At 43.3% G+C, this 18,761-nt stretch overlaps 1 protein-coding gene across 1 annotated transcript in view; it reads right to left on the bottom strand.

The window, feature by feature from the left end:
* LOC142501939 (vertebrate ancient opsin-like) overlaps nucleotides 1-7,518 on the bottom strand; it is a 28,152-nt gene extending 20,634 nt beyond the window's left edge. The window contains exons 1-3 of the mRNA XM_075612552.1: nucleotides 6,801-7,518; nucleotides 5,549-5,759; nucleotides 844-961 (exon numbers count right to left, since the gene is read on the bottom strand). Of these exons, the coding sequence (XP_075468667.1) occupies nucleotides 844-961; nucleotides 5,549-5,759; nucleotides 6,801-7,146 (675 nt within the window). The 5' untranslated portion in view covers nucleotides 7,147-7,518. The remainder of the gene's footprint in view (nucleotides 1-843; nucleotides 962-5,548; nucleotides 5,760-6,800) is intronic.
* Between the last annotated feature and the right edge of the window lie 11,243 nt (nucleotides 7,519-18,761).

Below are 18,761 nucleotides of genomic sequence, written 5' to 3'. Positions count from 1 at the left end.
ATACCTTGACGTTGGTATGCAGGCTTATGACGCTTTAGCCAAAGGGTTTAACTAAATAACCAAGAAAATATTATTATTGAAGTATTTAACTTTATACTCATTACCATATATGTTTTGTCAATTGGATGTAGCATTGGGCTCCCCTGTCTTTTGTTGTAACTCTAATGTGCCCTAATATTGATCCAATTCATTTTTACAAATCACATGGAGAAACAGCTTGTATACATATAGGAAGCTTAGATCTATTGACGTGGATTTACACCTTAATAGTTTAGATGGATGTGATTAGTCTATTTATTATACAGTATATTGTTCAAAACAGGAGCAGCATGAGATGTTGCTGTATGCACTGATACTCTGAATGAGGTATATATTAGAACACATTTGTTCACACAATCATAGAGAAAAAAATATAGAGAGCCCTTTGTATCAAACCTTCTGACAAACTATATCAAGGTACTGTAATATGATCTGGTATTTTTCATCTTGAAAAGTGTGCAGTAGATTATATTTGTTGTAAATTGCAATACCTTTATGGACCATGAACAAGAACGTTAGTCGTTGTTGTAATAGAGGGCACAACACTTTCAAAGTCCCACAGGTCTTCTTTGGGGTTTTTAAAAGCTTGGTTTATACGGTTACATCGACGAAGAACTCTTGTTGATCCATTAACGGTTTCTGTGCTGGTGGGACCAAAGGATTTCTATGCATGTCTGGGTTTTCCGGCACTTAAAGGTTTAAAGGCGTCACAATCTATGGCAAATCTAGACTGCTACAGAAATGCTGCGACTTCGCACATCATCTTGGGAGGAGAAAAAAAAAGGTTTTCTATTTTGAACTTACCTTTCTTAGTTTCCTCATCAGTTTTCCATAAGATACAAAAATGAGCAGTAAAGGTAATATGAAACATGTTGTAAAGAATGTAATGATGTAGGAATGGTCTTCAATCTTTCTTGAATACCTGTATCGTAAATAGAAGACATGAAACAATAAGAGTGTCACTTCTCCGTGGGTGAGGGGGGTGTGGGGGGGTGTGTGGTCTCAGTGAAGATAAAATGATAACTGTATCTTATTGATCATTATTCAAGTGATCTACTAGATCTTTATGAATGTTGAGTGTGCACACCTTTTCCGTTTACATTCTAATGTAGGGGTGGGCAACTCCCTTCCTCAAGTGGCACTAACAGGTTAGGTTTTAAGGATATCCCCGCTTCAACACAGGTGGCTCAATCCATGTACTGTATGTGGAATTCCCACCAGGTTTGAGGAAGCATTAACCTCTCTGGATGTTGAGCTGCCACGTGGAACTTGAGCAGCATACGGAAAGTTGCCACAGCTACCAGCAGTAATGTGCAATGAAGAAACAACTACCGTACCAGGGGACACCCTTTGTGCAGGGCATGGCCTCTGCCAACAGGAAACTGACACGAGGGGCATTTCTCCTAACCAATTATTGACATGAGTATTTCAGTGACATAGTGTTCAGATATTTCTCTCATAGTATTGTCGCACGTCATGTTATCCGGTACACTTACCTTCACCAGTATGAGCGCAGGCAGACGAGCAATATGCATTCCTTATAAACTAATAGACTAACAAAAACAATGTATTCAAGAGCCCTCTTGCATAAATAGTAGGAAGGACATTATATATCCCAAAGGATCAATACTAAATCACATAAATGTTGCTACTGTAGTATGATACTTGTGATTATATCACGTGTCAGTGTACATGTTTGAAACTTAATTGGTTATACAAAACTTAATGCATTTATGGTGTACAGTATTAATTCGGCATGCAGCAAACACATTGTTGTGAGCTAACATTATTGGGTAAATATAGGCTATAATTTTATTTTTTTTACCTACAGTGCAATCCCGCTTTAACTCCCATCGACTTGAATGGCAGTTAAGGTGAAACTGTGGTGTAGTAACTGGTACTGTATCAGAGCTTACTGAATCTCCCACAGTCCTTCACTTCTACAGTTCTGTATGTACTTATAATTTCCAGCACTAATGTTCGCTCTTTGGTAACACTGATATAGCCTGATCTTAGTTTTTATATATCTGTGCCTCCATAATGCAGAAACATATTCTACTTTTCTCACACATTATATAAGTTATGGTGGGTAAAAAAATGTGACAAAATCCTCCATTAGTGAGCATATTCACAAGTCTCAGACAAGTCTGCAACCCTGCCTTTCCATATTATCTCTTAGCACACAATGCCTCAATTGCAGCCATGTGACACTGTGCTCATTTGCATGTCATTTCCCAGAATCCGTGGCTGCAATGGAAGCATTGTATGCTAAGAGATAAGGGTGAAAAGCCGGGTTTCAGACTTGTGTGAGACTTATGAATGTGCTCACTAGTGATATTTTTATTTGCTGTCTACTTTTCTCCGTATTCAGTCTTGTTTAGAATGCAAGATTGTGTCACACCACTTTTAAACCTTGCAAAGTGTGTCACTACAAAGATATGGTTTTAGAGATAAATACAATTTAATTACTAGATTTTGAAATCTCTTTAATACTTGTGTATCTAAAATAACCAAAACATAATAGGGGGTTTGAGAAAAAAGAGAACACAAAGTCTTTGGCGCAGGTGAGGAGAATATCTACCACTTCTGAGCTGGTGTGTATAATAGTCCAGTCACAGTAGAAATCTGATTGTGAAACTCCTCTGCGATGTTACAACACTGCAAGTAGAAAGAAGACCATTGCACAGTAACTTCTTATACTCAGGGTGTTGGAATAACCCCCCTAAAATGCCTACTTACAGCAATAATAAAAATACAGTGCTTCAAATGGTATCTTTGTGTCTTAACAAATGTTGCCCCCAGACCAACGTCACCCGACGTCATCGGGGAGGTAACTCACTCTGGTTGCGGCCACAGAGGGAAAGTTTGTTTCAACATACCATGGCAGTCTGTTTAAGATCCCGGACGGCATTCTAATGTCATGGGCCAAGACATGGCACAATGTGAGGGATATATGTCTTGCGTCTGTTTTTTAAATAAATCATTGTTATCTTTAGGTATTGCGCAATGTGTATCTGTCTATTCCATGGGCATTGGTCGAGTTGGAAGATCCATTGAAGCACCTGGTGTGGGGGCAACATTCGATAAGACACAAAGATACCATTTGAAGCACTGTATTTTTATTATTGCTGTAAGTAGGCATTTTAGGGGGGTTATTCCAACATCCTGAGTATAAGAAGGTACTGTGCAATGGTCTTCTTTCTCTCTCTACTTGCAGTGTTGTAACATCGCAGAGGAGTTTAACCATCACCAAGATTTCTACTGTGACTGGACTATTATACACACCAGCTCAGAAGTGGTAGATATTCTCCTCACATGCGCCAAAGACTTTGTGTTCTCTTTTTTCTCATTAAGTTTACAAGTCTTTTCTGGATAGACATGCTGTTTAGTCTTTTGGCTGCCAAGCCTATGTATTGTATGCGATCTGTGGGATTTTTGCAACATATTTATTATTTATTGTATGGTTGTAACACTGTTTTTGTGGCACGGTTTTTAACATCACTTGGTTAGATTTACACACAATTTCGGTTTAAAGGCAATGTGTTTATAAATATTCTAAGATCACTATCTTTGTTTGTATAGGTAGCCCAGTTACTGTAATTCATGCACATATTCTGTATGTGTAGAGACAGGGCGTTGTTTCACTTGGTTCACAAGGTGTAACCATTCAGTGGTTATTCAGTCACTAATAATTGGGTGGAATATCATTAATATTAGAGTTAGTTAGCTTTAATTGCGTTGGTAATTTAATGATTCCAGCATTTTTAGGTTATAGCGCCTTATTGTGTAATTAGTCACTTTTTCTTCATAATAGGGGGTCATTTATAAAAATGTCCCAATAGTAGGGGGGGGGAAAGCATACATTTTTAATCCTGTGCTTTTCTTTTTCTTTTGCTGCTATTATTAGGCAGATAGATAAAAGGGAAGGACTATTAGCACCCGATATGATCAGAATTAACATACATTTCTTACTATAATCAAATAAATATTTTTAACCCCATAAGAGGCTTTTCTTGAAAAAGAGAAAAGTTCATTTCCAAAAACACATCATGAGAACAGATAAAGCTCAGGCAATTTTGCTAATAGATGCCTCCTGTATGGTCTCATTAGAAATGTGTTCTATGTACATATGTGAAGGCAAAGTAGCTGCTTCCACCACCATCATGTTTGTTTTACTCAGGTGTTTAAATTAGGCAATAAATAATAATTATGATAACAATAAAACAGGGAGAGATCAGAATATAAAGTTAAACAGTACCGTTCTAGATGTTGCACATATGATAAGATGCTACAATATCTGGTTCCTTTTTATTAGAAAGTATCATTTCTGGTGACAGATTTTGTAAATGAATAAATGAATGAATGAATAAAGCCTAATTTACAAAGTTGCAGTAGTCACAGAATAACAGCTGCTGCTGCTTCGTTAATAACCTAATTAGCATCCAAGGAAACTTATTTTTTTTTTTACATTTTCTAAAAATTATAATCTGAATATAGTTGGAAGACAAAAATTGCCACATTTAAAAACATTTTTTTTTAAACATGGGATCAGGCTGATTGGTGAAATATATATTTTGTTTATAATCCACTATTTGTCCTTGAATGGCTATTACTGACTAATAATGCCTATTGCTATTTAGTTAATATACTAGTTACACTCCATGGACCATTATCAATGGGATTTGTAAATGCTTTTAAGAGAATATTTAAAAAGCACTAAGGAATTGATAGTACTGTATGTTTATCAGAGTTTTAAATGCTGGCTTAGCTATCTTAATGCATTAAGCAGCATTTCACACCACAATATTGCTATTAATCATTCAATTGATTAGACTGATACATAAAAAAATGAAGAATTTTGTCAAAGTACCTAGAATTTAAAGTACACCTCACACAAACAAAATATGAAGCGCGGACAAAAGAGAGACAAACCTTTTAACACTTTTTCTGCACCTACATTTCTATTATAGAATGATTTATTTGTATTGAGTGATCCTTTTAGCATGTAAATATGTTGTGTTTATAATGGTCCCCATCTAATTTCTACTTTACCTAACCACCTATAAGACGACAAATAATTCATAATCAAATTAATTACAATAATAGAAGACATAAGAAAGTAAATCCTTTAAATTGAATGATCTTAGTTTATGTAATAAGTGCTCTTAAAAATGAATGAATAAATACAATGAACAGGTAACAGGCATGATTTGAGGGAACTGCTGTTTTTGTAGCACATTTTGGGTGACTATTTTACCACAGACTCTTTGGGACTTGTTTTCTAAGGTGTGATAAGTGCAGATGACTGGCTATCAATGGGGCTTTCCCTGCGATAAAACATCATCTGCGCTTATCACACTTATTAGAGAATTAAGGGCCTCTTGTCTTTAATGTTTGGTCACAAATAAGTTACAACTTTCTAAAATAAAACAAATGCAAACTCTAAATAGGAATTACACGTTGGCCAACGAGGAGTTGAAAGTATCCCCATGTAACAAACATCGCTTACCAATTGGGTTCACAAGTAGTGCCAATTTTACTTGTGGTATAGCTGCTCCAACCCATAGTAGGCGGGATTGTCCAGATAAATGAGAAGATCCATACAAACACAATGCCCATGGCCGAATGTTTCCCCCGAATGCGAAGGTTGCCTAGAGGTCGACAGATCACCACATATCTCTCGAAAGCCAAGATTGCCAGAGACCACAGGGCCACAATTCCTTGGAAGTTACAAAGTTATGAAAGGGAAACTATATTAATGCATTCTGCAGCCAACCGTTTACAAAACGCTCATAACTACCGAGGCCATACTGTTCTAGTACTGTAGATTGCGGCCACAATAAACCCAGTAACTCTAAGACATTGTTTATAGAAGATGCACATTTACTATGGAAGTATAATTTGCAACTCTATTAGTTTTAATCTATTTAAAAATGTATATAGAATCTTTCAGGTAACAATCAAGGCTGCTATATTAAACAAAGAAACATAAAGGTACAAGTTAGCTTGTTAATGCATAATTGATTAGTATACACACACACACACATATATATATATATATACATACATACACACTGTAGTTTAGTTCTCCATTATCTTTCCACTGATTTTATGTTCTGCTGTTAAATTCACCCATTAAGTAATGCAAATAAAAATGTATTATGGACCACTTTTGATCATACTGTAGTTACAGTATGTAAATGCAATTAGTTAGTTTGGAGGATTATTATTGATGTATTCATTAATTGTTTACATCTCTTTATTACATGCTTCTGTTTCTTCATTTAGATAAGTCACCAACATGATCAAAACTAAATGGGAAATTGAAAGGATTACATTGTGTGTAATGAGTTTAGGCTGTAAACTCAACAATTGATATAGTTAACTTCCACATGTTAGAAATATGGTTTTACTAAAACCGAAAATGGAAGGAAACAATTGATTATTACTGAAGATCAACAATATCTTCCAAAATACATGAATGTGCATTTCTTTACGCTGATCTCCTCTGGAAATAATGATTTACTTTATAATAAACATAATTGCTACATTGATTTATTTCAATGGCATGCCAATGTTTCCATGTTGTTACAATCACCTACAGATAGACAAGAACAAGTCAATATACTTTAATATACTACAACAAACCGATGATAATACGCTGTCATGGGAAATGTACAGTATAGAGTAGTTCAATAAACACGTGTTAAAAAAAACAATTACTACCACAAATATCACAATGCGAAGGAGATCAAGCTTACCCAAGAAAGTTACTGCAAATCCTTCAAGGACACAAGCTGAGGGTCCCAAGTAAAAATAGCCTTTGCTATTAGTGGCAGTACTTATACTGCCACCAACAATTGACACAAAAAAGTCTGCCACTGACAGGTTTACAATGATGTAGTTTAATGGCTGCCTCAGCTGTTTGAACTTGATTGTAACAAGAATGACAATGAAGTTCTCAAAAATAGACAGTGACGTTACGACGAACATTAGTGCCGCCAATAATTGAAAGTTCCATGGTTCTATGGACTTCAAGGGACCTTGGAAGGGATTCCACTGTGTGGAAGTCTCAGGGCTTGCTTGCAGTGTCTCATTGGTTGGCATAATGGCTGTGTACAGTAGATCTCAGCAAATCCAGGTGAAGAGTAAACCATAAAAACTTGGCAGAGCGCCTAAATTTGGTTGATATCCTTCCAATGCAAATAAGTATTTCACCGTCTTAATGAAAGTTTGAGTTTGCCCATCGTTTTGCTTCTAAATGGTCTGAATATAAGTGTTCTGATCAACAGAAAAGTTAAATCAATAAATTACCAGAACATGTCAATTTATTGCACGTCTCTTTCTTCCAGTGCAACTGCCAATGATCAATGCGTGCATGTCTGTCCAATAGCTTTTGTAACACTGTAGACATTCCCCTACTGTTTTCTCTGTAACTGGCAGCAGCAGTGCAGGAAATATTACCAGGCATTCCTGTTTTGTAGGAGAGCACAAGACTGGGATCCCTCCCTGAACACACAATGTAGCCAAAGAGTTAAGGAAACCCTGCCTTCTTAACAGAAAGGAGGGGATTAGAGAGTGGCTAGTTTCCTCAGTGTCTTGATGTACTGTAACAGTGCAAGAACATAATACGGCTATAGTCATACACCAGAATAAATGTACTTTACAGTACATTTGAAGTCATTGTTTTAGCGAAGGAACTTCATCTATTATTTCAATGGAATACAATGAGAATACACTACCTTAAACGGCAAAAATACATTGTTTTTTTTTCTATACATGACACCCTTTTGCTGCTGCTTCTGCTGCTGAAAATTAGCTATTGATGGAGTGAAATATATTTCAGAAAAGTACATTTAATTAAATTATTTTTCTGTGAATAGATTCTAAATGGACTGAACACGGATTTGTAATGATATTCTTCACAACTACAGTAAGTGACAAGGCCCCTATTGTCGAGCACAATCTACACTATAGATTTGTAGATAAAGAAGCGTAATGGTTCTTAGCGACAACCAAATGATATTATACCTCATCCACTAAATATACAAATTAAGGCTGTGTAACATCAAAAGCGTCACATCATAAGTGTACATCAAAAGTGTCTACAAGAGTTAATTTTGGAGTTCATATCTCCGGATGTTTTATTTCTATCTTTCTATCTTTAATCATGGATGCATTCTGAATATCTGGATTAACATTCTAATTTATCTCTTCAAACAGGTACAGTATGTGTCATTGAACTGCATTCTACCAACCAGAGAAATTAAGATTGAATTGGCTTTTGGGGTATGTATCATTGAGCTGCATTCTACCAACCAGAGAAATTAAGATTTAATTGGCTTTTGGGGTATGTTTGTGAGCTGATTCCTATCAATTGAGAGAGAAATGATAATCTAATTAACTATTTTGTAAGTCTGAGTTGATTACACAAACCCCTCCCTTAAGTGTTAGTCAAGTGCATGTGAATAGGGTACTTAAGTCACTTTAGCATGGCTGTTAGCCATAAGGCTGTGTAACATCAAAAGCGTCACATAAGTGTACATCAAAAGTGTCTACAAGAGTTAATTTTGGAGTTGAAATTGGAGGAAGATCTAGACTCTGCATTACAACTTTGCCACTGTGGGACACTAAGTTTTAACATCTGTGATTTATTTGTACACTTTTATCCTCCAGTACCTTGGAACTCTCTCCTCCTGCATGTCACTATGCCCTCCCTATTTCTTTTTCTGTTTACTGTTTCCTTACTCCTTTGTGAGCATTTCTGTTCTCTACAACATCTCCACTCCCCACTGCACCATTATTTATACACCTCTCTCCCAACAACTTCTTTACCCCTCAATAAAAACACCCACACAAATCCTCTATCTACTCCTTCCTGCTGCTGGGGATATTCCCTAAGCCTGAAGCCAGACATACACACCTGATCTCACTCATGCCTCCCTGCCACCTCTTCCCCTGTAAATGGTGTTAACCTTTTCATTTAACACTGACCTTCCTTAAATTTTACCCCACAAATCAAGCATCCCAATAGCCTGCCCTCATGGCTAATGTCCCACACTCAGTCACTCCTACCACCCATTGTGACCAAGCACTGCCATCTACAGCACTTACTCCCTCACCTGCTGTCTCTGTAAGTTTCCCATTAAACCTCTTCGATTGTCAGCTCTTCGGGGCAGGGATTTCCTTTCCTATTGTCTGATTTTGCTGCACTTATTGTATAATTATAATTCCATGTACTGTATTCTTTGTGAGCGCTGAGTACACATTTGGCGCTATACAAATAGACATACAATACAATAGGCGACACAAAGGGCCCCCACCAATAATGTAGCACAGTGATGTATGGGTCTTGTCTTGTACACAGTCAAATATAAGGTAGGTGCACCCCAAAAGCTCTACTATGAATATAATAAAGTAATCTCCAAACATCACACATAGGATGCAGGCATTCTGAGCTGGTACAACCCATATCATTGTAATATTGGGACAGATTTTAAAAAGCGGCAATCCATGCGCTTTTTATTTTTTGGGGAACTTTTGCATTTTTTTTACACAGGATTGAAGTAGGGGTCTACGGGGAATAACCCCATTAATTTCAGCTCCGGAGACCTTCTGGGGGGGTGGGGGGGAGAAGAGGAGGGGGAAGGGGGGTGCCGGTAGCCACTCTGCTCGGCTACCAGGGCTCAGATTATGGCGGCGTTTCAAAACTCCCGTGCACTGCGGACCAATAGGAAACCATGATGTCATCAGGTTCTGCTTCCTATTGACCCACAAGATGCGGGACCTTTAAACTATATACCCCAGCTAGTATCTGGGTTCAGCTCTGGAGACCCCCTGCTTCAATCCTGTTTTTTTTTTTAAATGTTAAAAAAACGCTTTTATTGCGCCTAAGTGGTTTGCCATTACTTGCTATTTTTATTTTCCGCTTACCTGAAAATGGCTTTCCTTATCCTAAATTCCTTGCAGCCATGTTCAGAATCCGCATTGTGAGACAGTTTGAAATTAACTCCAAGTTCTTGTTCTTGAACTTATTTCCAGCCCAATTTAAAATGCTCCTCAGTGAGGGCTGTATTGTAACTGTGCACATTTCAGAGGTAGTGTGTTGCTACCAAGTGGCAAGAATTTCCAACTCCAGCCCGAAAGAACCCCTAACAGGCCATGTTTTAAGGATAACCCTGCTTCAGCACAGGCGGTTGAGCAAATGATTCCCCAACTTTTAAGAACTGCAGAACCTTTTGGGAAACTATTGTAACTCCATGGAAATATCAGTACATATGTACATAAAACTTGTATTACTGTAATAGCAGTTACTTTTTTAAACAAGCATCTTTTCATATATTTTATAGATTACAACAACAAAAAATGATAACTTACAGGCAGAGAGAAAAAGGTTCCCAGTGCTATGTGAACCAATCAATAAACTTATCCACAAACATATAAATAGTGCTAATAATAAAGTGCAATATCAGTTCTCCTATATAGGAGAAATCAATTCCTATACTATAGATGTCCATATTAAACCCAAATAGTGTACTTATGAATACAAAAAAAAATTCTCTATGGGGAGGAACAAGATTAAAAAAGTGTCCAAATCAAGTTCAATTTTGTTACTGTATTAAATAAAACACAAAGTGAGTGTCGGTGTGAAGTATATTCCTTTTTCACGAGCCTGCCAGTTCAGATGGAGTCTTTCTGTAGATAGAAAGTTCTGCAGCTGTTCTCAGGAGCCTCAATATCTAGATGCAATTATGAGAAAGATGTGACGACTCAGGAGATTCCTTCCCTTCTTGGTCCCTCTCTCTCGTCTCCTCTTGTCCGTTCCACTCCTTCCTAAGCCTCTCCTTTACCCTCCACCTCTCTCCCTTTGCCGCAGCGCGTACCCCGCAGATCCCGCAGACCCACGCGTTCCCTGAGTCCCTCCTATGATCCTCCCCGTGCCCTCTCTCCCGCAGTGCCCACATCACCTCCCCCGGTGGTGGCATCCGTCCCCTTGCCTCCTCCCTGTGTGGTACCTGCGGCACGGCGTTCCGCGCGCCTGGTGACGTGTCCGGCCCGTGCGCTCCCGCGACTCACGGGGGGCGCGCACACATGCTCCTCCGCTGACTCACCTGATCTCTCCGCTCTGCCCTTGCTCGCCATCGCGCGTTCCCCTCCTCGTGGCTTCTTCCCCCTTCTGCGGCCTTCCCTTGCTCCGTGCGGGCCGCTCCTGTGTTGCAACCGGTGCGCGCGCAGTCCCAGCTTACATGGGGCACGCGCACTGACTCCTCTTATCAGGCTTCCCCTGTCTCCGCCTCCCAAGCCTTACAGGCCATTCCTCTCACTGCCCCTTCTGTCTCCTCCTCTTCTCTCCCTGACCTATCTCTAGCTCCTCCCACTTCTCTCTCTACTCCTCCCCTCTCTGTCATTGGTGCACCCTCCTTTATAATCCCTGTCTGTCCACTTCTTCCTCGCTCTGCATAGTTCCTGTTTCCCTGTGTGTACCTGACCTATGCTGTGCTCCCTCTGTGTTCCTGTGGTTTCCTGCTCGTGTGCTATCTTGGATTTCCCTGGCTTTGACCCCTGTTTGTTCCTCAACTACTCTGCTCTCTGGTATCCCTGTTAACCCTGCTACGCATACTACCTCGCTTACCTCTGGCTTCCTAGGACCTGGCTTACCCTCTGACGAGACTACCCTCTGGAATCCTGAACATTGGCAAACGGACACGACTATTCTTATGGACATCCCCAAGCGTTGCAAGTATAACCTAACAACTCTTTCAACAGGCCCAGCAACGCTATACCACACTCCGGGCTTGCTCCCACTGCTGTGGGTGTGTGGTATCATACTTTTCCCACCTCAGTACTGGGGTCTAGCTTGGTCTGCAGGCATACAGGCGTGACATTATGCAGAGCCCAACAAACGCAGACCCCCCTGAGGTGGGTACAGTGGTGGAGATAATTATTCCTCTGGAAACCTTACAATTCGTCAGTACTCAGCTGTCCACTGTCTCCCAACAATTGACTAATGTTTCCCTTCAAGGAAGCTCTCCGGCTCCAACGCCACCAGTGGCTACTTCCTACGCCAGTCCCGGCCCATGGATTCCCTCTCCGAATCGCTATGATGGGGACCCCCTCAACTGCCGTGGTTTCTTAAACCAATGTGAGGTGCAGTTTGAAATGGCCCCCTCCCTGTTTCCTACTGGTCGTGCTAAAATTGCATACATATACGCTCTACTCACCGGAGACGCTCTCGCTTGGGCCTCTCCCCTATGGGAGCGCAAATGCGAGGTAGTTGTTCAGACGTGAATTTCAACTTGTGTTTGATACTCCCGCATGGCGTGAAACAGCCGCCTTCTCCCTTTTTCATATTTCTCAGGGTCAAAGATCAGCTGCCAAATTCGCCATTGAATTCCGTACGCTGACGGCCGAAGTTCAATGGAATGATGAGGCCCTCACCGCTGCATACTGGCACAGACTCTCTGATACACTGAAGGACGATCTGGCTACTCATGCCCGGCCTACGTCCCTGGAGGAACTAATCACCCTGAGCGTACGCATGGATCAGCGTACGCAGGAGCGACGACACGAGAGACACTGTTCCTGTTCTTTTCCCTCTGTTCTTTCTCACAGGTCGCCCACTACTCCTCTCCTGGCTCTGGAGGCACCGGAACCTATGCAGGTTGGCAGTCAACCACTCCCGGCAACCGAGAGAGTGCTGCGACACCAGAACAGGCTGTGTTTCTACTTTGCTTCCTCGGAACATCGTCTCCAGAATTGTCCCTTGAAGCCGGGAAACAGGCACACCCAGTAAAGGTAGAGGGGGTTCTACTGGGTACTGTCTCTCCTAACCCCTCTCCTCCTGAAGCTCTCCCAAAGAAGTTTATGCTACCAGCCACGTTGGAGGGTTCCAACTTTCTTGTAAAAGTTGAAGCATTCATCGATTCCGGATCGGGCGGTAATTTCCTGGACCAGCAGATCGCAGTGGATAATCAGATTCCCATGGTCAGAAGGAAGAGCCCTGTTGGCCTTTAGGCCATCGACGGACGACCACTCCAGCCGGCCTTCATCATTTGGGAGTCGGTACCTCTTACCTTGTCCCTGGCTGATGGTCACAAGGAGGTAATTGTCTTTGACGTTTTCCAATCCCCTTCCGTACAAATTATTTTAGGATTGCCTTGGCTTCAACTCCACAATCTGTGCATTGACTGGTCTGGCACCTTACCCATCCAGTGGCCCTCATCCGCAGAGGTCATTCCTACGGAGTCCCCCGTGGTTGTGCTTGCTGGTCTGGACTCTGTACCCGCCGACCAGTCGCCTCTGCCTGCTGTGGTACACGAGTACTTGGACGTTTTCAACAAGGTACAAGCAGAGGTCCTACCCCCTCACCGTCCGTATGATTGCCCTGTCGATCTCATCCCATGGACTGTCCTGCCGAAGTCTAAGTCTTATCCACTCTTCGTCCCGGAGACCGAGGCCATGACTACTTATTTATATTCAGGAAAATCTGAAAAAGGATTCATCCGCAACTCTACCTCTCCTGCCGGGGCTGGCTTCTTCTTTGTGAAGAAGAAGGATGGATCACTGAGGCCATGCATTGACTTCCGCGGACTCAATAAGATCACGGTGAAAATCAGGTACCCCCTTCCACTCATTTCTGAACTGTTCGACCGTCTTCAAGGGGCCTCCATTTTTTCAAAACTTGACTTAAGGGGCACCTATAATCTCATTCGCATAAGAGAGGGAGACGAGTGGAAAACAGAGTTTAACACACATTCTGGACATTATGAATATCTTGTTATGCCTTTTGGGCTGTGTAACGCCCCGGCTGTGTTTCAGGAATTTATGAACGACATCTTCTGTGATGTATTGGGAACTTTTGTCATTGTCTATCTAGACGACATTCTTATTTTTTCTAAAAATCTGGAGGAACACATTCAACATACCAAACTTGTGCTCTCCAGGCTTCGTTCTAATCATCTATATGCCAAGATAGAGAAGTGTCTGTTTCACCAGGCGTCCACAGCTTTCCTAGGCTACATCATCTCCAGTCAAGGTTTTTCCATGGACCCAGAAAAGCTGAAGGCGGTCCTCGACTGGCCACTCCCTAATTCGCTCAAGGCTGTGCAACGTTTTCTTGGCTTTGCCAATTACTACAGGAAGTTTATAAAAAAAAATTCTTCTATTGCTCTTCCCATCACCGCTTTGACCAAAAAGGGCGCCGACCTCTCATCCTGGTCACCTGAGGCCATTTCAGCCTTTGAGATTCTCAAGAAGGCGTTCGTTTCTGCCCCCATCCTTCGTCATCCGAATACCTCCCTCCCCTTTACTTTGGAGGTTGACGCCTCAGACGTAGGAGCAGGCGCTGTTCTTTCCCAGAGGACTTCCCATCAAGAAAAACTCCATCCTTGTGGTTTTTTTTCACGGAAATTCTCTACAGCAGAAAGGAATTATGATGTCGGTAATCGTGAACTTTTGGCCATCAAGTTTGCTCTCCAGGAATGGAGACATCTTTTGGAGGGTTCCAAAGAACCAATCACTATTCTCACTGACCACAAAAATTTGTTATATATTGAGGGGGCTCGTCGCCTGGGCTCCCGCCAAGCTCGCTGGTCACTCTTTTTCTCCCGCTTCAACTACACCATCTCTTACATTCCTGGGACTAAAAATGTTAAAGCGGATGCCCTTTCTCGTCAGTTCGCCACTGAGGCTGAAGCTAAAGAAATTCCGGAACCTATTCTTCCGGCCAAATGCATAATTTCTGCTAACAACTTTGATGTGTTGGACGAGATAAACAAGGCACAAGCACATATTCCCAGCAGGCTCAGGGTACCAGAAGGACGTCTCTACACAGCTCCACGCTTTCGCCATAAAGTGTTACTTTGGGGACATTCCTCTAAAGCAGTTGGTAATCCAGGCTTCAAAAGGATGGCAGATCTCATTAAACAGACTTTTTGGTGGCCTAAGATGAATCAGGACATTCTTGAATTTACCTCCGCCTGTCCTGTATGTGCCCAGAGTAAAACTCTCCATCATGAGCCTTCTGGACTTCTGTTACCACATCCCATGCCTGAACAACCCTGGAAACACATTTCGATTGACTTTATTGTTGAACTGCCTATTTCCAAGGGGATGAACACTATTTTGGTCGTGGTGGACAGGTTTTCAAAGCAGGCACATTTTATTCCCCTCAAGGGACTTCCCAACTCTGCCACCTTGGCGGACGTGTTCTCCAAAGAGATCTTCAGGTTGCATGGCGTTCCCATCTCTATCGTTTCGGATCGTGGATCTCAGTTCATCTCAAAATTCTGGCGGGCCTTCTCCCAAAGATTGGGTATCTCTCTCTTGTTTTCCTCCGGATACCATCCACAAACCAACGGTCAAACTGAAAGGATGAACCAAACCCTCGAACAGTATCTTAGGTGCTTCATCTCAGACTCACAAGATAACTGGGTGGATCTTCTACCATGGGCCGAATTTGCCATAAATTCGCTGAAGAACGAGTCTACTCAGGAGTCTCCTTTCTTTATCAATTGTGGTTTCCACCCCAGTAGTCTTCCTCTCTCACCGTCTCCTTCTGGTGTTCCTGCAGCCGACTCTCATATCACCAACTTACAAGAATCCTGGAAAAAAATCTTCAACTCCCTTACGGTCCGCGCTAGCCAAACAAAAAACCAAGGCTGATCGCCACCGTCAAAGGGTCCTTCCTTCAATCCTGGTGATCTGGTCTGGCTATCTTCCAAAAATATTAGGCTCAAAACCCCTTCACCCAAGCTGTCCCCTAGATTCTTGGGACTATTCAAAATTCTGGAGAGGGTTAAGCCGGTAGCCTATCGTCTCGATCTTCCCCCCACTATGAAAATTCCATTGGTGTTTCATGTTTCCCTCCTTAAGAAAGTTATCCCCAGTTCTCATTTCCCGGATCCCTCATGGAGACCCAATCCAGTGTCCACCCTGGGCCAACAGGAGTACGAGATATAGTCCCTCATTGACTCTCGTTTTTCTAAAAACAAACTATAGTTTTTGGTACACTGGAAGGGCTACGGGCCTCAGGAATGTTCCTGGGTACCGGCACATCACATACACGCCCCAAGACTTTTGTCCCTTTTCCATCAAAAGTTTCCCCTTAAGCCGTGGTTGGATCACTCAGAGATTGATCCTCAAGGGGGGGTGTGACAGAGTCACTGACTCAGTAGGCTGGAAGAGTGAATGGAGAGACGCTGCAGCCAGTTCACAGACTGAAGGAAGCACACCTGTAGCCTAATTAAGCAGGAGGCCTGAGAGACTGCAGGTTTAAAAGCAGGAAATGACACACACACAGGGAGCTTGTTTTTCCACAGGAAGGTGGAGAGAACTCTCCCGGCTTGGAAGCCGTAGCAGCTGCTGCTGCTCTGGTCCCCAGTCCTGCGAGGAGCTTTGCTGCTGGGACCAGCTGGGACCCCAACCCAGGATAAAGATAAACATTGCTGCGAGGCCGGACACAGCCTGCTCCCCGGAACCGTGTTCCTGTTTGCTGTTTGGAGCTGAAACAGATAAGACTTTATTCTTATTATGCTTATTGGTTATCGTTTGTGTAGCATGTTTTGGGCATGACCAGATTAGCTGGCTGTCCTGTTAGTAAGGGCTCAAGAAGTGAGTTAGTGTCCCTAACGGGACTAGGATTTAATTTGCAAGAAAGTAGTTTCTTAAAGGGACAGTGCACCCGTACTTATTTTGGTTGTGGCTAATAAACCACTAGTGTTGAAAGTTTCCCATCGTGTCAAGCGTCTTACTGATCCCGCCGCGAGGCCGTCCTGCCACAGGGGGATACTGTGATGACTCAGGAGATTCCTTCCCTTCCTGGTCCCTCTCTCCCGTCTCCTCTTGTCCGTTCCACTCCTTCCCAAGCCTCTCCTTTACCCTCCACCTCTCTCCTTTTGCCTCAGCGTGTACCCCACAGATCCCACAGACCCACGCGTTCCCTGAGTCCCTCCTATGATCCTCCCCGCGCCCTCTCTCCCGCAGTGCCCACATCACCTCCCCGGTGGTGATATCCGTCCCGTTGCCTCCTCCCTGTGTGGTACCTGCGGCGCGGCGTTCCGCGCGCCTGGTGACGCGTCCGACCCGTGCGCTCCCATGACCCATGGAGGGCACGCCCACATGCTCCTCCGCTGACTCACCTGATCTCTCCGCTCTGCCCTTGTTCACCATCGCGTGGGTGCGGGCCCCTCCTCGTGGCTTCCTCCCCCTTCTGCGGCCTTCCCTTGCTCCGTGGGGGCTTCTCCTGTGTTGCAACCCATGCGCGCGCAGTCCCACCTTACAGGGGGCGCGTGCACTGACTCCTCTTATCAGGCTTCCCCTGTCTCCGCCTCCCAAGCCTTACAGGCCATTCCTCTCACTGCCCCTTCTGTCTCCTCCTCTTCTCTCCCTGACCTATCTCTAGCTCCTCCCACTTCTCTCTCTACTCTTCCCCTCTCTGTCATTGGTGCACCCTCCTTTATAATCCCTGTCTGTCCACTTCTTCCTTGCTCTGCATAGTTCCTGTTTCCCTGTGTACCTGACCTATGCTGTGCTCCTTCTGTGTTCCTGTGGTTTCCTGCTCGTGTGCTATCTTGGATTTCCCTGGCTTTGACCCCTAATTGTTCCTCAACTACTCTGCTCTCTGGTATCCCTGTAAACCCTGCTACGCATACTACCTCGCTTACCTCTGGCTTCCTAGGACCTGGATTACCCTCTGACGACTCTACCCTCTGGAATCCTGAACATTGGCAAACGGACACGACTATTCTTACGGACATCCCCAAGCGTTGCAAGTATAACCTAACAACTCTTTCAACAGGCCCAGCAACGCTATACCACACTCTGGCTCGCTCCCACTGCTGTGGGTGTGTGGTATCATACCGTTCCCACCTCAGTACTGGGGTCTAGCTTGGTCTGCAGGCATACAGGCGTGACAAAAGAGAAGAGAAGTGCAGGGACAACAGTGTATTAAAGTTTACTAATAAAAACAAAATCATTGAACAGTAATGCCCTTACAGGAAAAAAAAGATATTTTAAGCAGTATCACCCAAATCTCAGGATTCCGGTGCTGATCGAAATCCCTCAGCTTGGCGTTTGTGTGCAGGGGGCTGTTTTGAATTTTCCACTCGGGAAAAAAAAAGAAAAAAAGATGGTCGCCGTATAGACTGTCCGCACTTCGCATCTCGTTTGGCAAAGGCTCACGATGGGGACAATAAAAAAAACCTCCCAAATCACTTGAGAGTAATCCTTCTCTCACGCTAAGGCTGCATCAATAGCGATGGGAGCAGTGCTGAACCGCGCTGACGCTCACCTGCTGAAGCCTGTGCGATTTCATGCACATTTAGGCGAGCCAGCGGGCGCGATCGGGAGGCGGAAGGAGGCGGGGCAGTGATGTCGCTGGCCAATCGCCCGCGACGCACCGATGTCAACGGCACGGCGCCAACGTCACGGCGCTGTGAAGTTGACGCTGCTTCGTGCTGATTGGATGTTTTCAGCCGACAGCGCGCTGAAAAACAGCTTGGCTGTCGGCTGAAAAATCCAACTCCTCAGCACGCCTGCGGACGCTCGCGTGAGCCCCCTATAAAGACATCCTCATTGAGGATGCCGGGGCTCAGCGCGGAGCGTCCGCACGGCTCAGCGCTGCTTGTCCTTCTATGGACGCAGCCTAAGGCAGCCAGCTCAAGACGGAGCTGCACGGAACTCACTTTTAAACTCCTCACGGTCCACTGCGACGACTCCCGCTA

Source organism: Ascaphus truei, chromosome 8 (assembly GCF_040206685.1).
Source record: "Ascaphus truei isolate aAscTru1 chromosome 8, aAscTru1.hap1, whole genome shotgun sequence".
Lineage (NCBI taxonomy): Eukaryota > Metazoa > Chordata > Amphibia > Anura > Ascaphidae > Ascaphus > Ascaphus truei.
Note: the sequence above shows the minus strand (reverse complement) of the source record. Positions and strands in the feature narration are given on the sequence as shown.